We start from the raw sequence: 15,253 nt of genomic DNA, 5'->3' as shown, positions 1-15,253 counted from the left end.
TATTATTATTCGTTTATTAATATTAAACATCTAATTTATTAATTAAAACTTATATTTGAAAATGTATGTATAAATATAAAAAAAAGAAAAAGAAGTCGAATGGTAAGATGTTTGAATTTGGCGCGAGAAAGGGTAGTAAAAAACGGCGCTATCGCGAGCGGCTCGTTCGATTGGCTGATGAATCGATCAATAATGGCGAGTAGACCGCGACGTAAGAACGATCTCTTTTCGCGATTGGCGCGTACCTTACACCGCATCCTATTATTTATTAAAGCTTGGTGACTCATTTTTTGAATTTCCTTTTTTCTTCTTCTATCACCACTTGCGAGAGGTTATATTCGATCTAGGGGAAAAATAAATCATAAAACGATCTAATAACGAAATAAGAATAAAAAGAAAAGAAAATATACAAAATAAAGAAGAACAAGAATAATAATAATAAGAAGAAAGTTTTCGATCATCTAGCGATTGCAAGGTTTGTGGACCGGTGTAAGGGGTGGCTAAAAAAAGAAAGAAAGAGAGAGAGAGAAATAGAGAGGGGGTGACATGCCTCGGGGCGACAAGCGCCCTTTCCTACGTCTTCCCACCCCTCCTAGGGAAATCCCCACTATCCCACCATACCACCACACCACATACTATCACAGTACTAACACATATCATTAGATTCGTCACACACATTTGTTCAGAATTCGTGGCGGTAGCCGGTGTTCGTTATATTGGTGGTAGTGGTAAGCCGATAGTAGGAGTGGTGGGGATTTGGTGGTCAGGTGGGAGCGGTCAGAAAGGTGGAAGGAGTTTGCTGGTGGTGGACGAGAGACGTTCGTTTGTTCGTTCCTCGCGCAACCGCGTTCGCACGCAAGTGCGACAAAGTACACCCTCTTCTCTCCCCGGTAAAACGTATTTTCTCTTTCCCTCTTTCCATCGCTCTCTCTCTCTCTCTCTCTCTCTCTTTCTTTATCTCTATTTTTTTTCTCTTTCATATACAGTTTATTATATATATAAATATATATATATATACATATATACACGATTAAATCCAAAGTTAGATAAAAAAATGTTTTTTATCATGGAACTGAAAATAAAGATAAATATATTTTTTTTTCTAACCATCGAGGAAAGTCCTAGGAAGAAACTAATAAGTAATATAATAAGATCGTTAGTGTGGTGGTAAATTAAAAGTCACCTGTCGGGATCGGCTCTCATCGGGATCGTTCGTATCGTTGCAGGGAGGGGCGTCTAAAGGTGCGGTGGTTCGAGGGAGGGAGAAACTAGAGAGACAGAGAGGGAGTGAGAGAGAAGGAGATAGAGTGATAGAGAGTCGAGTAGTGGGAGAAAGGGAGAGAAGGACACCGTATCGTCAGCGAGAGTAGTACCAATCGCGAGTCGAGTCGACGGATATAATCGTGGCCGTCGAGGGAAGCGCATTCGAAGGGTCGTCGTCGTCGCGCGTTTCCAACTAACTAATAATAATAATAATAATCATTATCATCATTATCATCATCGTCGCAATAATAATCACGATATAAAAATACAATATTATAAACAAAAAAACCCCGAGGGAGAAAAAAGAAGTAAGGAAATTAATAAAAAAAGAAAGATAAAGAAAGATAGAAGGGTGGAAGAAGAAGAAACGAGCAAGCGAGGAAAGGAACATCGCTAAGCTTTGACTACTATTTTTCCTATACTTGGATTCCTATCACCCTGACTACTACAACTACTATATTACATCGGGAATTAGTTGGATTTTATTTTCAACGGGTTGTGACTGTCTACTCGCGTGTTATACAAATCCGTGCTGCTGCTTCAACGAGATTCGAGAACTGTGAGTGTTTAATCTCGAACCTGATCAAATTTGGAGTCTACATGTTATCCTTAGGAAAAGAATAAATAACAAAAGAATACTTCGTTATTAAATCGAAGAAAAAGAAATAATAAATCGAGGATTATAAGAAGAGATAAGAAAAGAAGAAGGAGAAGAAGAGATAAGAAAAGAAGAAGAAGTAGAAGAAGTAGAAGAAGAATAAGAAGAAATTGATTACAGTAGTACTGGCGAGGTAACGGATTAGGCTCGCTCGAGGAAGCAATTTTCTCATGGGTGTGGAACGATCCGGGAGAGGAGCGCGATATATCTCGAGTGTGTGTGGGTGTCGCGGTCACTGCGGAGAGGGCTCGCTCGCAGTGGATAGCGCCATCATCGTGTCGGCTGCCACGTGAAGCGCTTCCGAGACCTTTTTTGGTTATCTATTTTTCTTCCTTTCTCTCTCTCTCTTTCTTTCTTTCTATCAATCTCCCTCATTTATTATCTTTTATACGAATCGAATAATATTCTTTCCCTTGACTCTTATTCCCGTGCTCGTCGCTTCCCTTGACACTTTACTTTTTTAATTTACCCGCTTTTTTGGTGGAAATTAGCAGCGAGTTAGGACTCGGATTTAAAACGGGAACGGAACGATACGAAACGGAACGGAATCAAGCCGAACGACGGAATTAAGCGGAACGGAACGGAACGGAACGGGAGGAGTGGACAAAAGAAGGAAGAGAGGATAAGAGAGAGAGAGAAGAGATCAAATATTAAGAAGAAAATAAAAATATATATTATCTGGAGAGTGTTCTTCGATTAGTTAAGGAAGTTTGGTCGTTGTGCTACGTCCTAAGTTGGAATATTTGTATCTTTATGATTCGACAAGGATAAGAATGATTTTTTTCTATAATTATTATCCCACTTTCTTAAGGGATTTTAGAGAAGTTCAAGGGAAAGATTGGAAAAGTTAGGAAGATTGAGGACTAATCAAACAAGTAAAGAAGGAAGCAAACAAGGAAGCCGTTGACCTCGCTGTCTGTCCTATTGGAAGATAAGGAAGCGGATATAATCGAAGTAGGGATAAACGAAGCGAAAATCGCGAAAAAAGGATAGAGAAATCGAGCGAGTTGATTCGAGCCGAGTCGAGTTGAGTTGAGTCGAGCCGAGTCGAATCGAGTCGAGTCGAGCCGTGTGGTGGCAGCCCAGTGACCCGTTTTCTCCCTTTACCCTTAAATCGATGTACTCCCGTGCCGTTTAGAAGGGAACGAAAACAAAACACGAGCTTTCAAAGACCCTTACACGCTCCTTCTTCGCTACTCTTTCTTCGAGGATATCGGAAACACGGCAACACGCTACCCGTGACCCCCTTTTTCATTCCAAATCGATGTAGTTCTCGTTGATCGAGAGAGTGTGCCAGAGAGAGAGAGAGAGAGAAAGAGAAAGAAATAACGTTAAGATTAACAAAGATAAATAGATAGATAGATAGATAGATAGATAGATAGATAGATCGATAGATAAATAGATAGATAGACAGATAGCCAAATAGATAGATAGATAAAAAAAAGAGATAGAAAAACAAATAAAGTATCTAAAGAAAGTGAATTTTCTTTGACAATCATAAGAACAACAACGTCCCTCGACGTCGTTCCATGCTGGATCCGAGCGTTGGACCAGGTACGACGGAGAGGGAAGAGAGAAGAAGAAGAATGCGAGAACCTTTTAAAAGTCTGTGAACATGATTTGTCATACGGATGTCGCGGGTGGTAATCGTAAGACGAGCAACACCGACGACGAAGACGAAGACGAGGACGACGACGACGACGACGACGAGGAGGAGGAGGACGACGAGGACGACGAGGACGAGGACGACGACGAGGCCGATAACGACAACGATAACGACAAGAACGAGGAGGAGGATAAGGAGAACGAAGACAAGGAGGAGGACAAAGAGGAAGACAAAGGAACGAATTATTTCACAATTGATACGTTTAACGCGTTGAGGACTATTGTTGTTATTAGCGAGGAAGATAGAATAATAAGGAGAAGGAGAAGAAGAAGGAGAGATAGAGGAGAACAAGTAGTAGAAGAAGAAGAAGAAGAAGAGGAAGAAGAGGAAGAAGATAAAGAAGGGGAGGGCGTAACGTCGCGGGCGTGTTTGCGAGGGTTTGGTGATAAGGTGGTGCGTTCACCGGGTGTCGGATGACTCGGCGACGAGGGCTTAGATATCCCGTAGTCGTAGAAAAGGCGCGTTATCCCGCGATAATAATAAAAGTAATAATAACAGAAGGTGGTTATATATCAGTCTTATATTCGAGAAGAGAACATAGTTCGCGCGAGTCCGTCGCGTTATCTCGTAGGCGACGTCGCCGGTGCGTTTTGGCGCTGCATCAGCACCGGCCTCCTCCTCTTAGCCAGGCCGCTGCCCACCATCCTGCCCACCAACGCGTTAAACCCCGACCTCCCCGTGCTGCACCCAACTCGCCCAACCTCTTTACACCGTGATGGAGGACTTACCCGATATCTCGCACCTCACTCCCGAGGAGAGGCGCATCATCGAGGAGGTCGTCATACGGCAAAAGAGGGAGGAGGAAAAAGAGAATGAAATTATGAGGTAAGGTTTCTTCATTTACAGGTATTTTTTTTTGGGGGGGTAGGGCAAATTTTCTATCTCGGTTAGAGGGTAACATGCTGACGATACTAAACGGAAGTACGATGCTGATTGTCATGCTTAGAAAAGATAGAGAAACGGAGCGAACCTATATTTTTAATATAAACATGTTGTTTCTTAACTAATAACAGTTAGATTTAGGTTAGAACCGCTCAAACTGTATCTCTCCCTCTCTATCTCTCTCTTTTTCTATCTTTAAAATTTGTCGATAAAGTAATCGAGTACAGAAATAACTACACAAGTTTAACTTCTACCTGATATCGTCCGATAATCGTGCAACATATTTTCCATTCTAATACCATCAAGTTCCTAACGAATTATCTTCTAACATTCCATCATACATCAATTTATTAATCGTCGTTAATCAACGCGATTAGAAGTAGTAAAACGTTAATTAGATCCCATCGAATTGTTCGGAACTACTTCAATGGCTGACCCCATCCTACTGTTTACTACTTACTCACTTATTTACTTCCTTCCCGGCTAAATTCCCTTTTAGACAATCGACACCTCTTCTTCCTTTCCCTGTATAAGATCACTCTTTCTCTCTCTCTCTCTCTCTGTCTATCTTTCTTCTTTTTAAAGAACTAAAGTGGGCGTTCCGCGACAAGTAGATGGAACGTCGGTGTCGTGTCGCGGCAAGTAGTAACGGATTTTAATGGTCTGACGAGTAAGATAGCGCCACAAGGGGTGAGGGGACTATCGAACGTTGGTGTTATGAATCACCTGTTATAAATTAAATCCTTCATTATCTTTCCTCCCTATTTCTTTCATTTACAAATCCTTACAATCCCTCTCTCGATGCCTTAACAATTCTTCAAATCCTACAAATCCATTTGGACAACGGAATCAGGTATTATTTAGTCCTGCACTCGACCTATCTTTCCCTTTTCATCTATTTTTGCTACTCACCTGTTCTCTGCCTTTTCTATACACGTGTAAGCATACTCACACATTTATATACGTACCTTCACATACACGTATCATTACATGTATATTCTCTTCCACATACTTATATAGACATGCCGCGCGCTTTAAGGAAATATTTTTGGATCTTCGCCCGAGCGAGATAAAAACCGACCCGAAACGAGACTCGTCCGAGCGTCGAATCACAAAGAGAAACGCCGAGTCTTGTTCGTTCGTTGGTTGGATTCGTTCGTTCGTTCGTTCATTCGTTCGATCGATCGAAGTTTTATCTTGGGACAAAATCGTGGTCCACTTCTTTTTTCCTCTATCTCTCTCTCTATCTCTCTCTCTCTTCTTCTCCTTCTCTTTCCCTCTTATTTTTCTATTTTTTCCTTCTACTTAATCGTTTTTTCTTTTTTTTTTTTTTTTTCGAAAATTATATACCCTTATCGATTGTACCAAGTCGCGCTAACCGCCGATGATCGTTGCACCGGCGAACTAAGTGGGTCAATGTTGCACGTGTTGCGAGATGGAAATTCGCAAATGCGAAACGTGTAGAATTACTTAATGAAATTCGCATTTTTTGTTTTCCTCCTACTATAATAATAATAATAATAATAATAATGATAATTAGTATTTTATAATAAACCATCGTTACGTTTTGAGGATAGTAAGTAATTGCTGAAAAGTTTTCTTTAGATTAAAATTGAACGAACTCTTTTAATTCGATCGATGAAACTTCAGTGATTTTATCAAGAAAATGAATGATAGAAATAGAAAGAAAAAAAAAAAAGGAAGAGGGAAAGGAAATTCGACGTTTAAGACGATCAAGGAATAAGTTTTGAGAAGAGTAACGAGGTAAACGTGATTCTCGTTTCGTATCAACGTAAGATTCGGTTCTGTTAGTAACTGTGAACTGTAGGAAGCCTCCGGACATTCTACATATATACCTACACACACATACACACATATATACATGCGTATGTATACACATAGATGGATAGGTAGGTAGGTAGATGCATGTGTAAAATGCAAAACGGCGAAAGCCCTTACGTGGCTTAGTAACGACGAGTCGCAGCTGCATAGGGTATGCATAGGGCATGCAGCTGCGACTCTCTTGGATGGCCTGTGAAAGCGACTAGATTGGGACGGTAAATTCTTGGAAAGGTGAGAGAGAAATAGAGAGAAAGAGAGAGAGAGATGTACGGGAGCTTTGCGGATGGATGGCACGTTTTCCTCTGCCGGACTTAAACTCGTAAAAATAAAGAAAAAAAGAAAAAAAAAAAAGAGACCAACGAAAATATGAACCCATCTCTTTCTTTCGACGATATATTTCTTCCCTTTTAATATCCCTTTTAATTCCCTTCTTCTTTTTCTTCTTATTTTTTTTTTCTTTTTTATTGTGTATAGATTTAACAGGGTAGATTAACGTCACGTACGAATGCTTCTTTGCACTTTAAAGCAAACAAACAAAAACAAGAGAGAGAGAGAGAGAGAGAGAGAAAGAGGGAGGGATACGTCGTGTCTGGTGACATTTCATTGGAGCGTAGGAAGAAAAAGAAGGGAAAAAAAGGGAGCGGTGATATGTCCGAAGGGGTCGGTTGGTTGGTTGGTCGAAAGTTTCTTCGTTCGTTAGGTGGAAACGCGCTTTCTCCGCATTATCCCGACGACAAGACGCGTTATATACAACTGCGGTATTTTATGCGATTCTTTTACAATACCTGTAACAAACACATACACACACATAGGACGCACACATTAAATCAAACAAATACAAATGTATTTCTAGATAATTTTTGAAATGATATTTGAGACAAAAAAAAATGTCATACGATATTCTTCATCTATTCATCTTTGCCATAGGTGTATCTATCATAATAATTAAATAACAAAGATAGATAGAGACAAAGAGTCTTGGAAATAATTGCAAACAAGATTCCAAGGTAAAGTAAAATAGAACAAAAAATAATCGTTTATTAAAATTGTGTTATTTCTTTTTAAAACCGCTATAATACCACCTATTTCACCCCGTATCATATTGGCTACCATTCGTGTCTGGCTTTTGAGCTGAAAACAGTGGGGGATGGAAGAGGGGAAGTTTCGCGCGTGCGTTTACTTTAATAAACGCTTCTCATCGTCCTTTCTCTCTCTCTCTCTCTCTCTTTATTTTCTTTTCTTTCTTTTATCGTTATTTCTCTCGTACACCTTTACGCGTACGGATAATAATTCATGGGGGACGTGGGTGTGGGTATGGGGGTGGAAGTGGGTGCTTTATTAACGCGCCAGAGCTTTTTCGTTCCGATCTCTCGCACGATATCGCGACAAGCACGATGCTCGAGCAGAACAGAGGGTGAAACGAAAAGGGGTGGTTAACGTTGTTGGTTAAGAGAGTTGATGGGGGTGGGATGGGGGTAACTGGAAGTAGAAGAAAGAGAGAGAGGGAGAGAGAGAGAGAGAGGACTCGGAACACTTTCGAGCTTATGTTAGTCGTCGAAAGTTTTGTCGAGTGCGGTCGCCTGCGTTGCGTGCATGATTATTGATAAAGTAATTAAGGGAGCCCAGGCAAGCACCCGATATAATTTTCTGTCCTTCTTGTTAATACTGAGACCACCACCGACCTTCTCGACCGCGATCGACCTACCAAAAATGATTTCTCTTTCTTTTTTTACTTCTTTTTTCTTCTTTCTTATTCCATTTCATTGTCTCTTTTTATTTATTTTCTTTGAAATTGTTCGTATCTTCCGTTTAATTAGTATAATAATCAAATAAAATATGTCCACCTAAAGTGACTCCGAAAATAAATTGCTTAAGAAAAATTCTTGGTAAACGTAAATAAAAATAAAAACGAGAAAAACAAAAGAGAAAGGAAAATGTTGTTTTTCTTGTAATTAATTCGAGTTTAATGTTCGCATCAACGGTTGCGGTTATTAACAACGATTTATGGTTATTGTTTTACAATAATTTGTCGATTAATTTCGATTTTTTGACGAATCGAAACTAGAATTAAGGTGTTTTCTTATCAGTAACGAAATTCTCGGTTTAAATTTATCTTCATTAGGCTTCTCGTACTGATTTTTTTTCGTTTTCCTTTATCATTTACAAAACCTTTTGAAAATTGTACTTTAGGACAGTGAAAAAAATAAAAATGTTCAATACGAGAGCAAAAATATACGGTTCGATTCGTATAATTCAAAATTTTTCTTCAAAAGAAAAGTGCACCTTTGTTTTACCGTATTACATTTCGTTTATTTAACCTATGATCATTTTTACAAGATCTTACGTACGTACGTAAGTGTTGTTTCGTTAATTAATTTATAAAAGAAGTGTAAATTCTAACAAGGAGATGTCTCTTGGAAAATTTGATCGAAAAATCGAGAGGAGGTAAATCGAGCTTAACGGATTACTTGTTACTCACCACGACGTCAATTTGTAGGTGACTAACGAACCGACGAGATCTTAAAGAGAAGAGAGGAAAATAGGCGAAGAAGGGTTGGGGCGGGGGGGGGGGGAAGGGAAGGTAAGGTAGAGAGAAAAAATAAAAAGAAAAAAAAAAGAAGAAAAAACCGATTAATAATCCAATCTGATAAATCTTTCACGGTTTCCTCTCTCTTTCGTCGTGAAAAAGAGACACCGGTGACATTTTTAAAACGAGTCAAGTCGAGTCGAATCGAGTCGAATCGAATCGAATCGAATTCCGATTTTGAGAAAGGCCAAAAAAAGAAATATAAAAAGGGTACGGAATGAAAAGAAATAAAAAAATGAAACGCAATAAAAGGCTCTCTCTTGTTCGCGCGCGCGTGCACGCGAACAAGTACAGAGGGATGGAACGCGTGAAATATTACAAGATAAATCGTGCAATAAAGTTCAATTTTCTAGATACGCTTCGAGTCATTGCCTCGAGGCATTACACTCACCCCCCTTCCCCTTCCCACACACACACACCCCCGCAACAACCCTTTCTATACCGTGCTTTTCTATCTCTTACAAATTCGAGTTCCTCTTTTCGTGTACCTTTTCCTAGTTTTTCCTTTTATGTTTATTTATTTTCTTTCTTTTTTAGTATAGGTAGGTTGCATGAGTTTTAAAAAACAAATTCTATCTCGAGTAACAAATAACTTCGATAGTCCGATAGAAATTGATCGAAGATAAAAAAAAATGGATGAGAGAGAGAAAGGAAACGATATTTATCTTGTCATCTTCATCTTTTATTTTTTTATTTTATTCTGCTATTTTTGCTGCGTTATATCGAAATACAAATATGTATATCGTGTAACAAAATATAATTGAAATAATTCGATAGAAAATGATCGAATAAAAAAGTAATAAAATAGGGATGGGCAGGGAGGAGGGGTTCTTAGTGGAACAAGACGAGATTTATTTTATTATCTTCATCTTTTCTATCTTTGATGTTTTTTTCTTGTTGCAAAAAAATTTTAAAACATCCAATTTCGTATTCTCCTGTAAGAAATAATTTGAATAGTCAGATAAAAAGCGGTATTTTTTCTTGAAATTTTTCTTTTAATTTTAAAGTTGAAAACCGGTATTCGTTCTACGTAAATAGACTTCTTTCATTAACTTTAAGTGTATCTCAATCCCTGACGTATTTGAATATTTTCATTCTCGAGCAACAGATAAGGCACGTAATGACGCACGTTCGACGACGTCCCTAGTACTCGTTTAATTTTTACCCGACGCCGTATACACCGAGGCTAAATTGGTTCAATGGGAACGATGGTGAGAGAGGGTGAGAGGAATTCGTAGGACCGTTGACGCCTATTTTGACGTCACGACGATGGACTCGGAGAAGTCCTTGAGCGAGGACGTAAGCCTCGGTCAAAGGATTCCAGGAAAATACCTACAACTATAATACATACAATTTCGAATAGGGCTATTTGCTGCTTGTTGTTATTTAAAAGTTACTAAGAAAGAACAAAAAAGTTACTATATAATTCGTACTTCCGTCGCGTGCGTGCCTATTGATTCGTTCTTTTCCTTCTACTCTTTTTTTCTTCCACGTAAATCGAAGAACGACCTTTTTTTCTTCCCCACGAGTTCATATAAAAAAATATATAGATATATTCTATATATATATATATCAGGGTTTCTCGTAGTTACAGTGAAATTTTAGCGTGGGTTTTTTAATACGATTTTCATTACGATTCATTATCGACAAATATTTTAATTCGCATTCCCTTGTTTATACATCTTTGTATTGAGTATCGCGAAAATATAAAGGGGGTCGTCCTAGTGGAAAAATTTGTGAGTAGCTTTGATATAATATATATATATTTATATTTTTATATAGATTCGATATTTATTATTAAGAGAAGTAGATTTTGATATAAATATATATATATTCAATTGAATAAAATTTCTTTGATAGATCAGTCGAATAATTTACATATTACATTTTTCTTCTACCGAATTTGTAAGATTCGAAGAACTTTTTTTTCTTTTTTTATGAAAGGATCCAAAAGGTTCAACAAACATATATTTTCTTTTTATTAGATTTTTATTAGATTTTTAGGCATATTTGAGACTTGCATTCGAATAGATCGGAGAAAGTAATAAAAAGGATGCTCGTCTGGAATAGTTGGAGTTTGTTCTACGATTGATATTTTCCTGCGTCTCGATTATTCTTCCTTTCAATTTTCTTCTTTTTCATAGACATTTTTCCCCTATTTTATTTCTTTCTTTCTTTCATAACAAAATTCTTTCTCGTATTTTTCTAATAACGTTAATATGCGTTTATTATGTTTGCAGACGAAAACAGGACGAGGTACAAGTCCTCGAAGAAACGATACGAGCCCGCTCGGAAAAACACAAGAAAGCTGGGGTAGAGCTTAATGCAACGTGTCAAGTGTGCATGAAAACCAAGTTTGCCGATGGCATTGGTCACAACTGCAACTACTGCCATATCCGGTGTTGTGCACGCTGCGGTGCAAAGATCACTCTACGTTCGCGTAGGGTAAGTTTATAATTTAATTATTATTCAAAAAAGAAAAAGAACAACAACTATAACGCGAACAAACTGGGCAGTAAGATTTAAAACAAACCAAATTTATTCTTACAATTTTTATTACACAAACACACGCACATGCATTTTCATGTGCCGTCTTGTTTTTTAATTCTATCGATCTCGTACAAATCCAATCAAATATCATGCGTGCATATTTTATTGACTATTTTCTATATATGGTTTGTTTTTATTCTTTTATTTAAATATTTCTTATCAAATTCGCGTTCAACTAATTTTTAATTTATTTCCTTCGTTATTTCTTAATTGGTCTCGTGCAATTACGATTGTTCTTACCTTCCAATATGTTTTGTTGTTGTGCTTTTTCTTCCCATCTGATAATACAATAACTGTAGTAACACGTTTAGCAAAGTCAATTTTAATGCAGACCAATAAAATGGTTAACACAAGTTCGCATGTAAAAACGGGGGGAGGGGTTGGAAAGGAGACTATGTAGGTGGATGTCAGTTCCGTAGAAATACTCAGGAAGCTAGGTTTCGCTAACATAAAAGACGATAACCGAACAACGTGTGTGTTGGTAGCGTTCGATTCAAATACCTGGAAATAATTGACCTATAGCTAACGTATTTTTTGTCTCTCTCTTTCTCTTTATCTATCTTACTATCTTTATCTTTCTCTTTTTTACTCTTTGTCATCCTTTTACCGTCATCGCCACTGATAACGTACTAAAATTAAATATAATATAATATAATTAAATATACATATAAATCACCGTAAAAATACTGGCACGTTGTCCTTTATGAAAAAACAGGTAAAGTTCCCTTTATTATATTCTTGTTTAAATGACTTTACAAAAGTTGCGCATGTGTATAATGGGAATAATATTCTTAATAAATAGAATTTCCTTTTACGTAAAGTCATATAATTAACATTGAATAAAAGAACTTTCATAGAGGATAATGTGTCAGTCTAACGATGGATTTCGAGGAGGACGGTGCTCCAAACATATACACATACATTTCCTTTGATTAATTAATTATTGAAGGTATATCAAATAAAATATTGTTCTTTATTAATATTTTTGATTGTTTAAACATTGTATGGTTGTTTAAAAATACTGAATATAAATTCGATGTACCGTTTTCCTCGAAATCCACCGTTAGACTGGCACGTTGTCCTCTGTGAAAGTTCTTTTATTCAATGTTGTTTATATGACTTTTCGTAAGGCTATATATGCATAACAAAAGTAATATTCGTAATAAATAGAATTTCCTTTTACGTAAAGTCATATAAACAATATTGATTAAAAGAACTTTCACAGATGACAACGTGTCAGTCCAACGGTGGATTTCGAAGAGGATAGTACATCGAATTTATTCTTCGTGCTTTTAAACTACAATTTACATTTCCTTCGATCAATTAACAATCATTTAAGGTATGTCGAACATTCTAATATACTTTGTTAATATTTTCGATTGTTTTAACGTTTCTATTTCTTTTTTGCTCCCATAACTTTTCTAGATAAAAAAAAAAAGAAAAATAAAAAATTAATCCGTACGTCTGTTAACATTTATTTACAATTTGAATTTTTTGATCAATCAATTTAGGGATTACAATTAAACAGGGTGAGAAATGAATATCGAAATGAGAGAATCGTGTAGTTTAGTTTTGGAGAGTCGTCCTATATCTCCTTGTAAGTAGTAATGGGTATGCAGTGTGCTGTGTCAGACAGGAATTTAAAGTTGGTCCCGTAATTTTCCTAGACGCGATAACTTACTGCTGACGACTAGATCGTTGAGGTTTTCCCTACGATATGCTTTTGTGGAAGTCACTGGCCCGTCTATTACTGAATATTACCTTTGACGTTTCCACGAGATTATATGTATAAACGTCGCTAAGAGAGATTCTCACCAAGAGGATCACGTCGATGAACGATACGAAGCCTGTCGGATTCCCCCCAACGACTATTGATTTTGACTTGTCAATGAAATTAACGTCCAAAACATTTCATATTAATCATATCATTATCATTAACATTTGATCCGTTTATCATTTACGGTCCACAAGATATATAAAACCAATTAACGTTAATTTTTTTTTCTTTTTTTTTAAAATCATTTTTGTACAAACTATATCTATACATCTTTCTCTATTTATTTTAACATTTTTTTTTATTTAAGTTAATTAATATAATTCATTTACAAATATATTAGCATTTATCATATCTAATGATTAAGATCTTTTTAATCGTTCGTTATATTTTATCTTACGATACTTTTCGTGAAAACAATGAAAATAATGAATAACCATAAATAATTTCTTAAAAGTATCTTTTCCCACATTTATTAGTCTAATCAAAGATTGTCATTGTTTATGAACGACAAGTTTATATTTATTATTTCCATAAAGATTTCTCTCGTTCTCTTTCCATCTCTCTCTCTTTCTCTCTCTCTCGTGTTTCTGTTTCTTTCACATTTACTACTTTGGTCAGAGTTGCCATTGTTCTGAAAGAATCGATAACCACTACAAACTTCGAGCGTACGCTTATGTTAGAGGCATCGTCGAAGTGTCAACGCGACGTGGATAAGCGACGTGGCGAAGAAGATCGTTAATAGCTCTCTGGACACTGTCACTGCGACGCCATTCTTCTGTATTCTTTTAAAAGACACACGAAACTACTTACTTACACACATGTCTCTCTCTCTCTTCTACACTTCTTTTTTTTAGATCTAACTTCTTTTTCCACGACCCCTCCTCCCTCTACCCTCCGTTCCCTCGCGCTCGTACTCTCACCCCTTTTTTTTTCTCTACCATTCCTCCCTTTTACTCCCTCGTTTATTCTTTTACGGTTTTACGGTTACGCTGTTCTTTCCATCGAACTTTTCTTTTCTTTTTTTCTTTTTTTTTTTTTGTTATTATATCCTACAATCTTTTTTTTTTTATTTCTTATTTTTCAATTACTTTTAGGTCGTCAAAAAATAAAGAGATTATACGTCGAAATGAAAATTATCTTCGATAATGTTTTTTATTTACGTCATTGAAAAAAATGTCGAGTTATAATATTTACTTTTAATTGAGCTTACGGAGATATATGCGAAGAAGGGATGATTTTTTGAGATGATTTCTTTTAGTTTCTTTTTTTTTTCTTTTTTAGATCGAGGAATAATCGATCGTCGGGTATCGTTTGGTATCTTCGTTGACGAGCTCGAGACAATCGGCGTCAGGGGCATAGAACACATTATCATTTGGATCGATACTATTTCCTACCGACAGCGACGAGCGTAGCGCGTAAACGACTGACGTATATTGCGAGCATGCGAGTGAGATATAGATAGATAGATAGATAGATAGATAGATAGATAGATAGAAAGATAGGTAGATAGGTAGATAGATAGAAAGGCAGAAAGGTAGAAACGGAAAGGCAGAAAGACAGAGAAAGAAGAATTGTGGTAGAATCGGACACGCGTGTTTCACTGTTCTAAAAGGGGAATGAGAAAGAGAGAAAGATAGGGTAAAGTAGAGTCTTCTATTCGTCAGGGACACACGCGAGCATAATGAGAGAATAGAGTATCGTAAGCCGTGCGCTCGAACGATACGCGACATCATCGATCGAAAATACGAGAGGTCGACGGTGTGCGATAAAACTGGAGGGGGATACTAAAAATAGTATTATCAAAACGATATAAAAATTTCCCTCTCCCTCAAAAAAAAAAAGAAGCTTTTCATTATTTGTGACAAATTAAGTATTTGTTTAATTCGTTTGTTTCTTAGAATTGATTATCTTATCTTTCTAATATTAAATGTAAGAAACTTTATTTTTCATATAACGGATATGGTTTTTTTTTATCTTTTAATACTGATTTTTTTACAATGTTCTTTTTTTTTTCTTTTTAATGACAGT

At 36.8% G+C, this 15,253-nt stretch overlaps 1 protein-coding gene and 1 long non-coding RNA gene across 2 annotated transcripts in view; both read left to right on the top strand.

The window, feature by feature from the left end:
• The first annotated feature begins 34 nt into the window (after window positions 1-34).
• LOC122522140 lies at window positions 35-1,486 on the top strand. Its single transcript, XR_006304990.1, has 2 exons — window positions 35-890; window positions 1,227-1,486. It is a non-coding gene; the product is annotated as an uncharacterized LOC122522140 (long non-coding RNA).
• A 2,816-nt stretch (window positions 1,487-4,302) lies between these two features.
• The window catches only part of LOC122522127 (regulating synaptic membrane exocytosis protein 2), a 135,974-nt gene continuing 125,023 nt past the window's right edge, over window positions 4,303-15,253 (top strand). Inside the window, exons 1-2 of the mRNA XM_043642938.1 lie at window positions 4,303-4,412; window positions 11,139-11,343. Coding sequence (XP_043498873.1) covers window positions 4,303-4,412; window positions 11,139-11,343 — 315 coding nt within the window. The remainder of the gene's footprint in view (window positions 4,413-11,138; window positions 11,344-15,253) is intronic.

This window comes from Polistes fuscatus, unplaced genomic scaffold (genome assembly GCF_010416935.1).
Source record: "Polistes fuscatus isolate 324 unplaced genomic scaffold, CU_Pfus_HIC Scaffold5, whole genome shotgun sequence".
NCBI classification, from domain to species: domain Eukaryota; kingdom Metazoa; phylum Arthropoda; class Insecta; order Hymenoptera; family Vespidae; genus Polistes; species Polistes fuscatus.
This window is presented reverse-complemented; position numbering and strand designations above follow the sequence as displayed.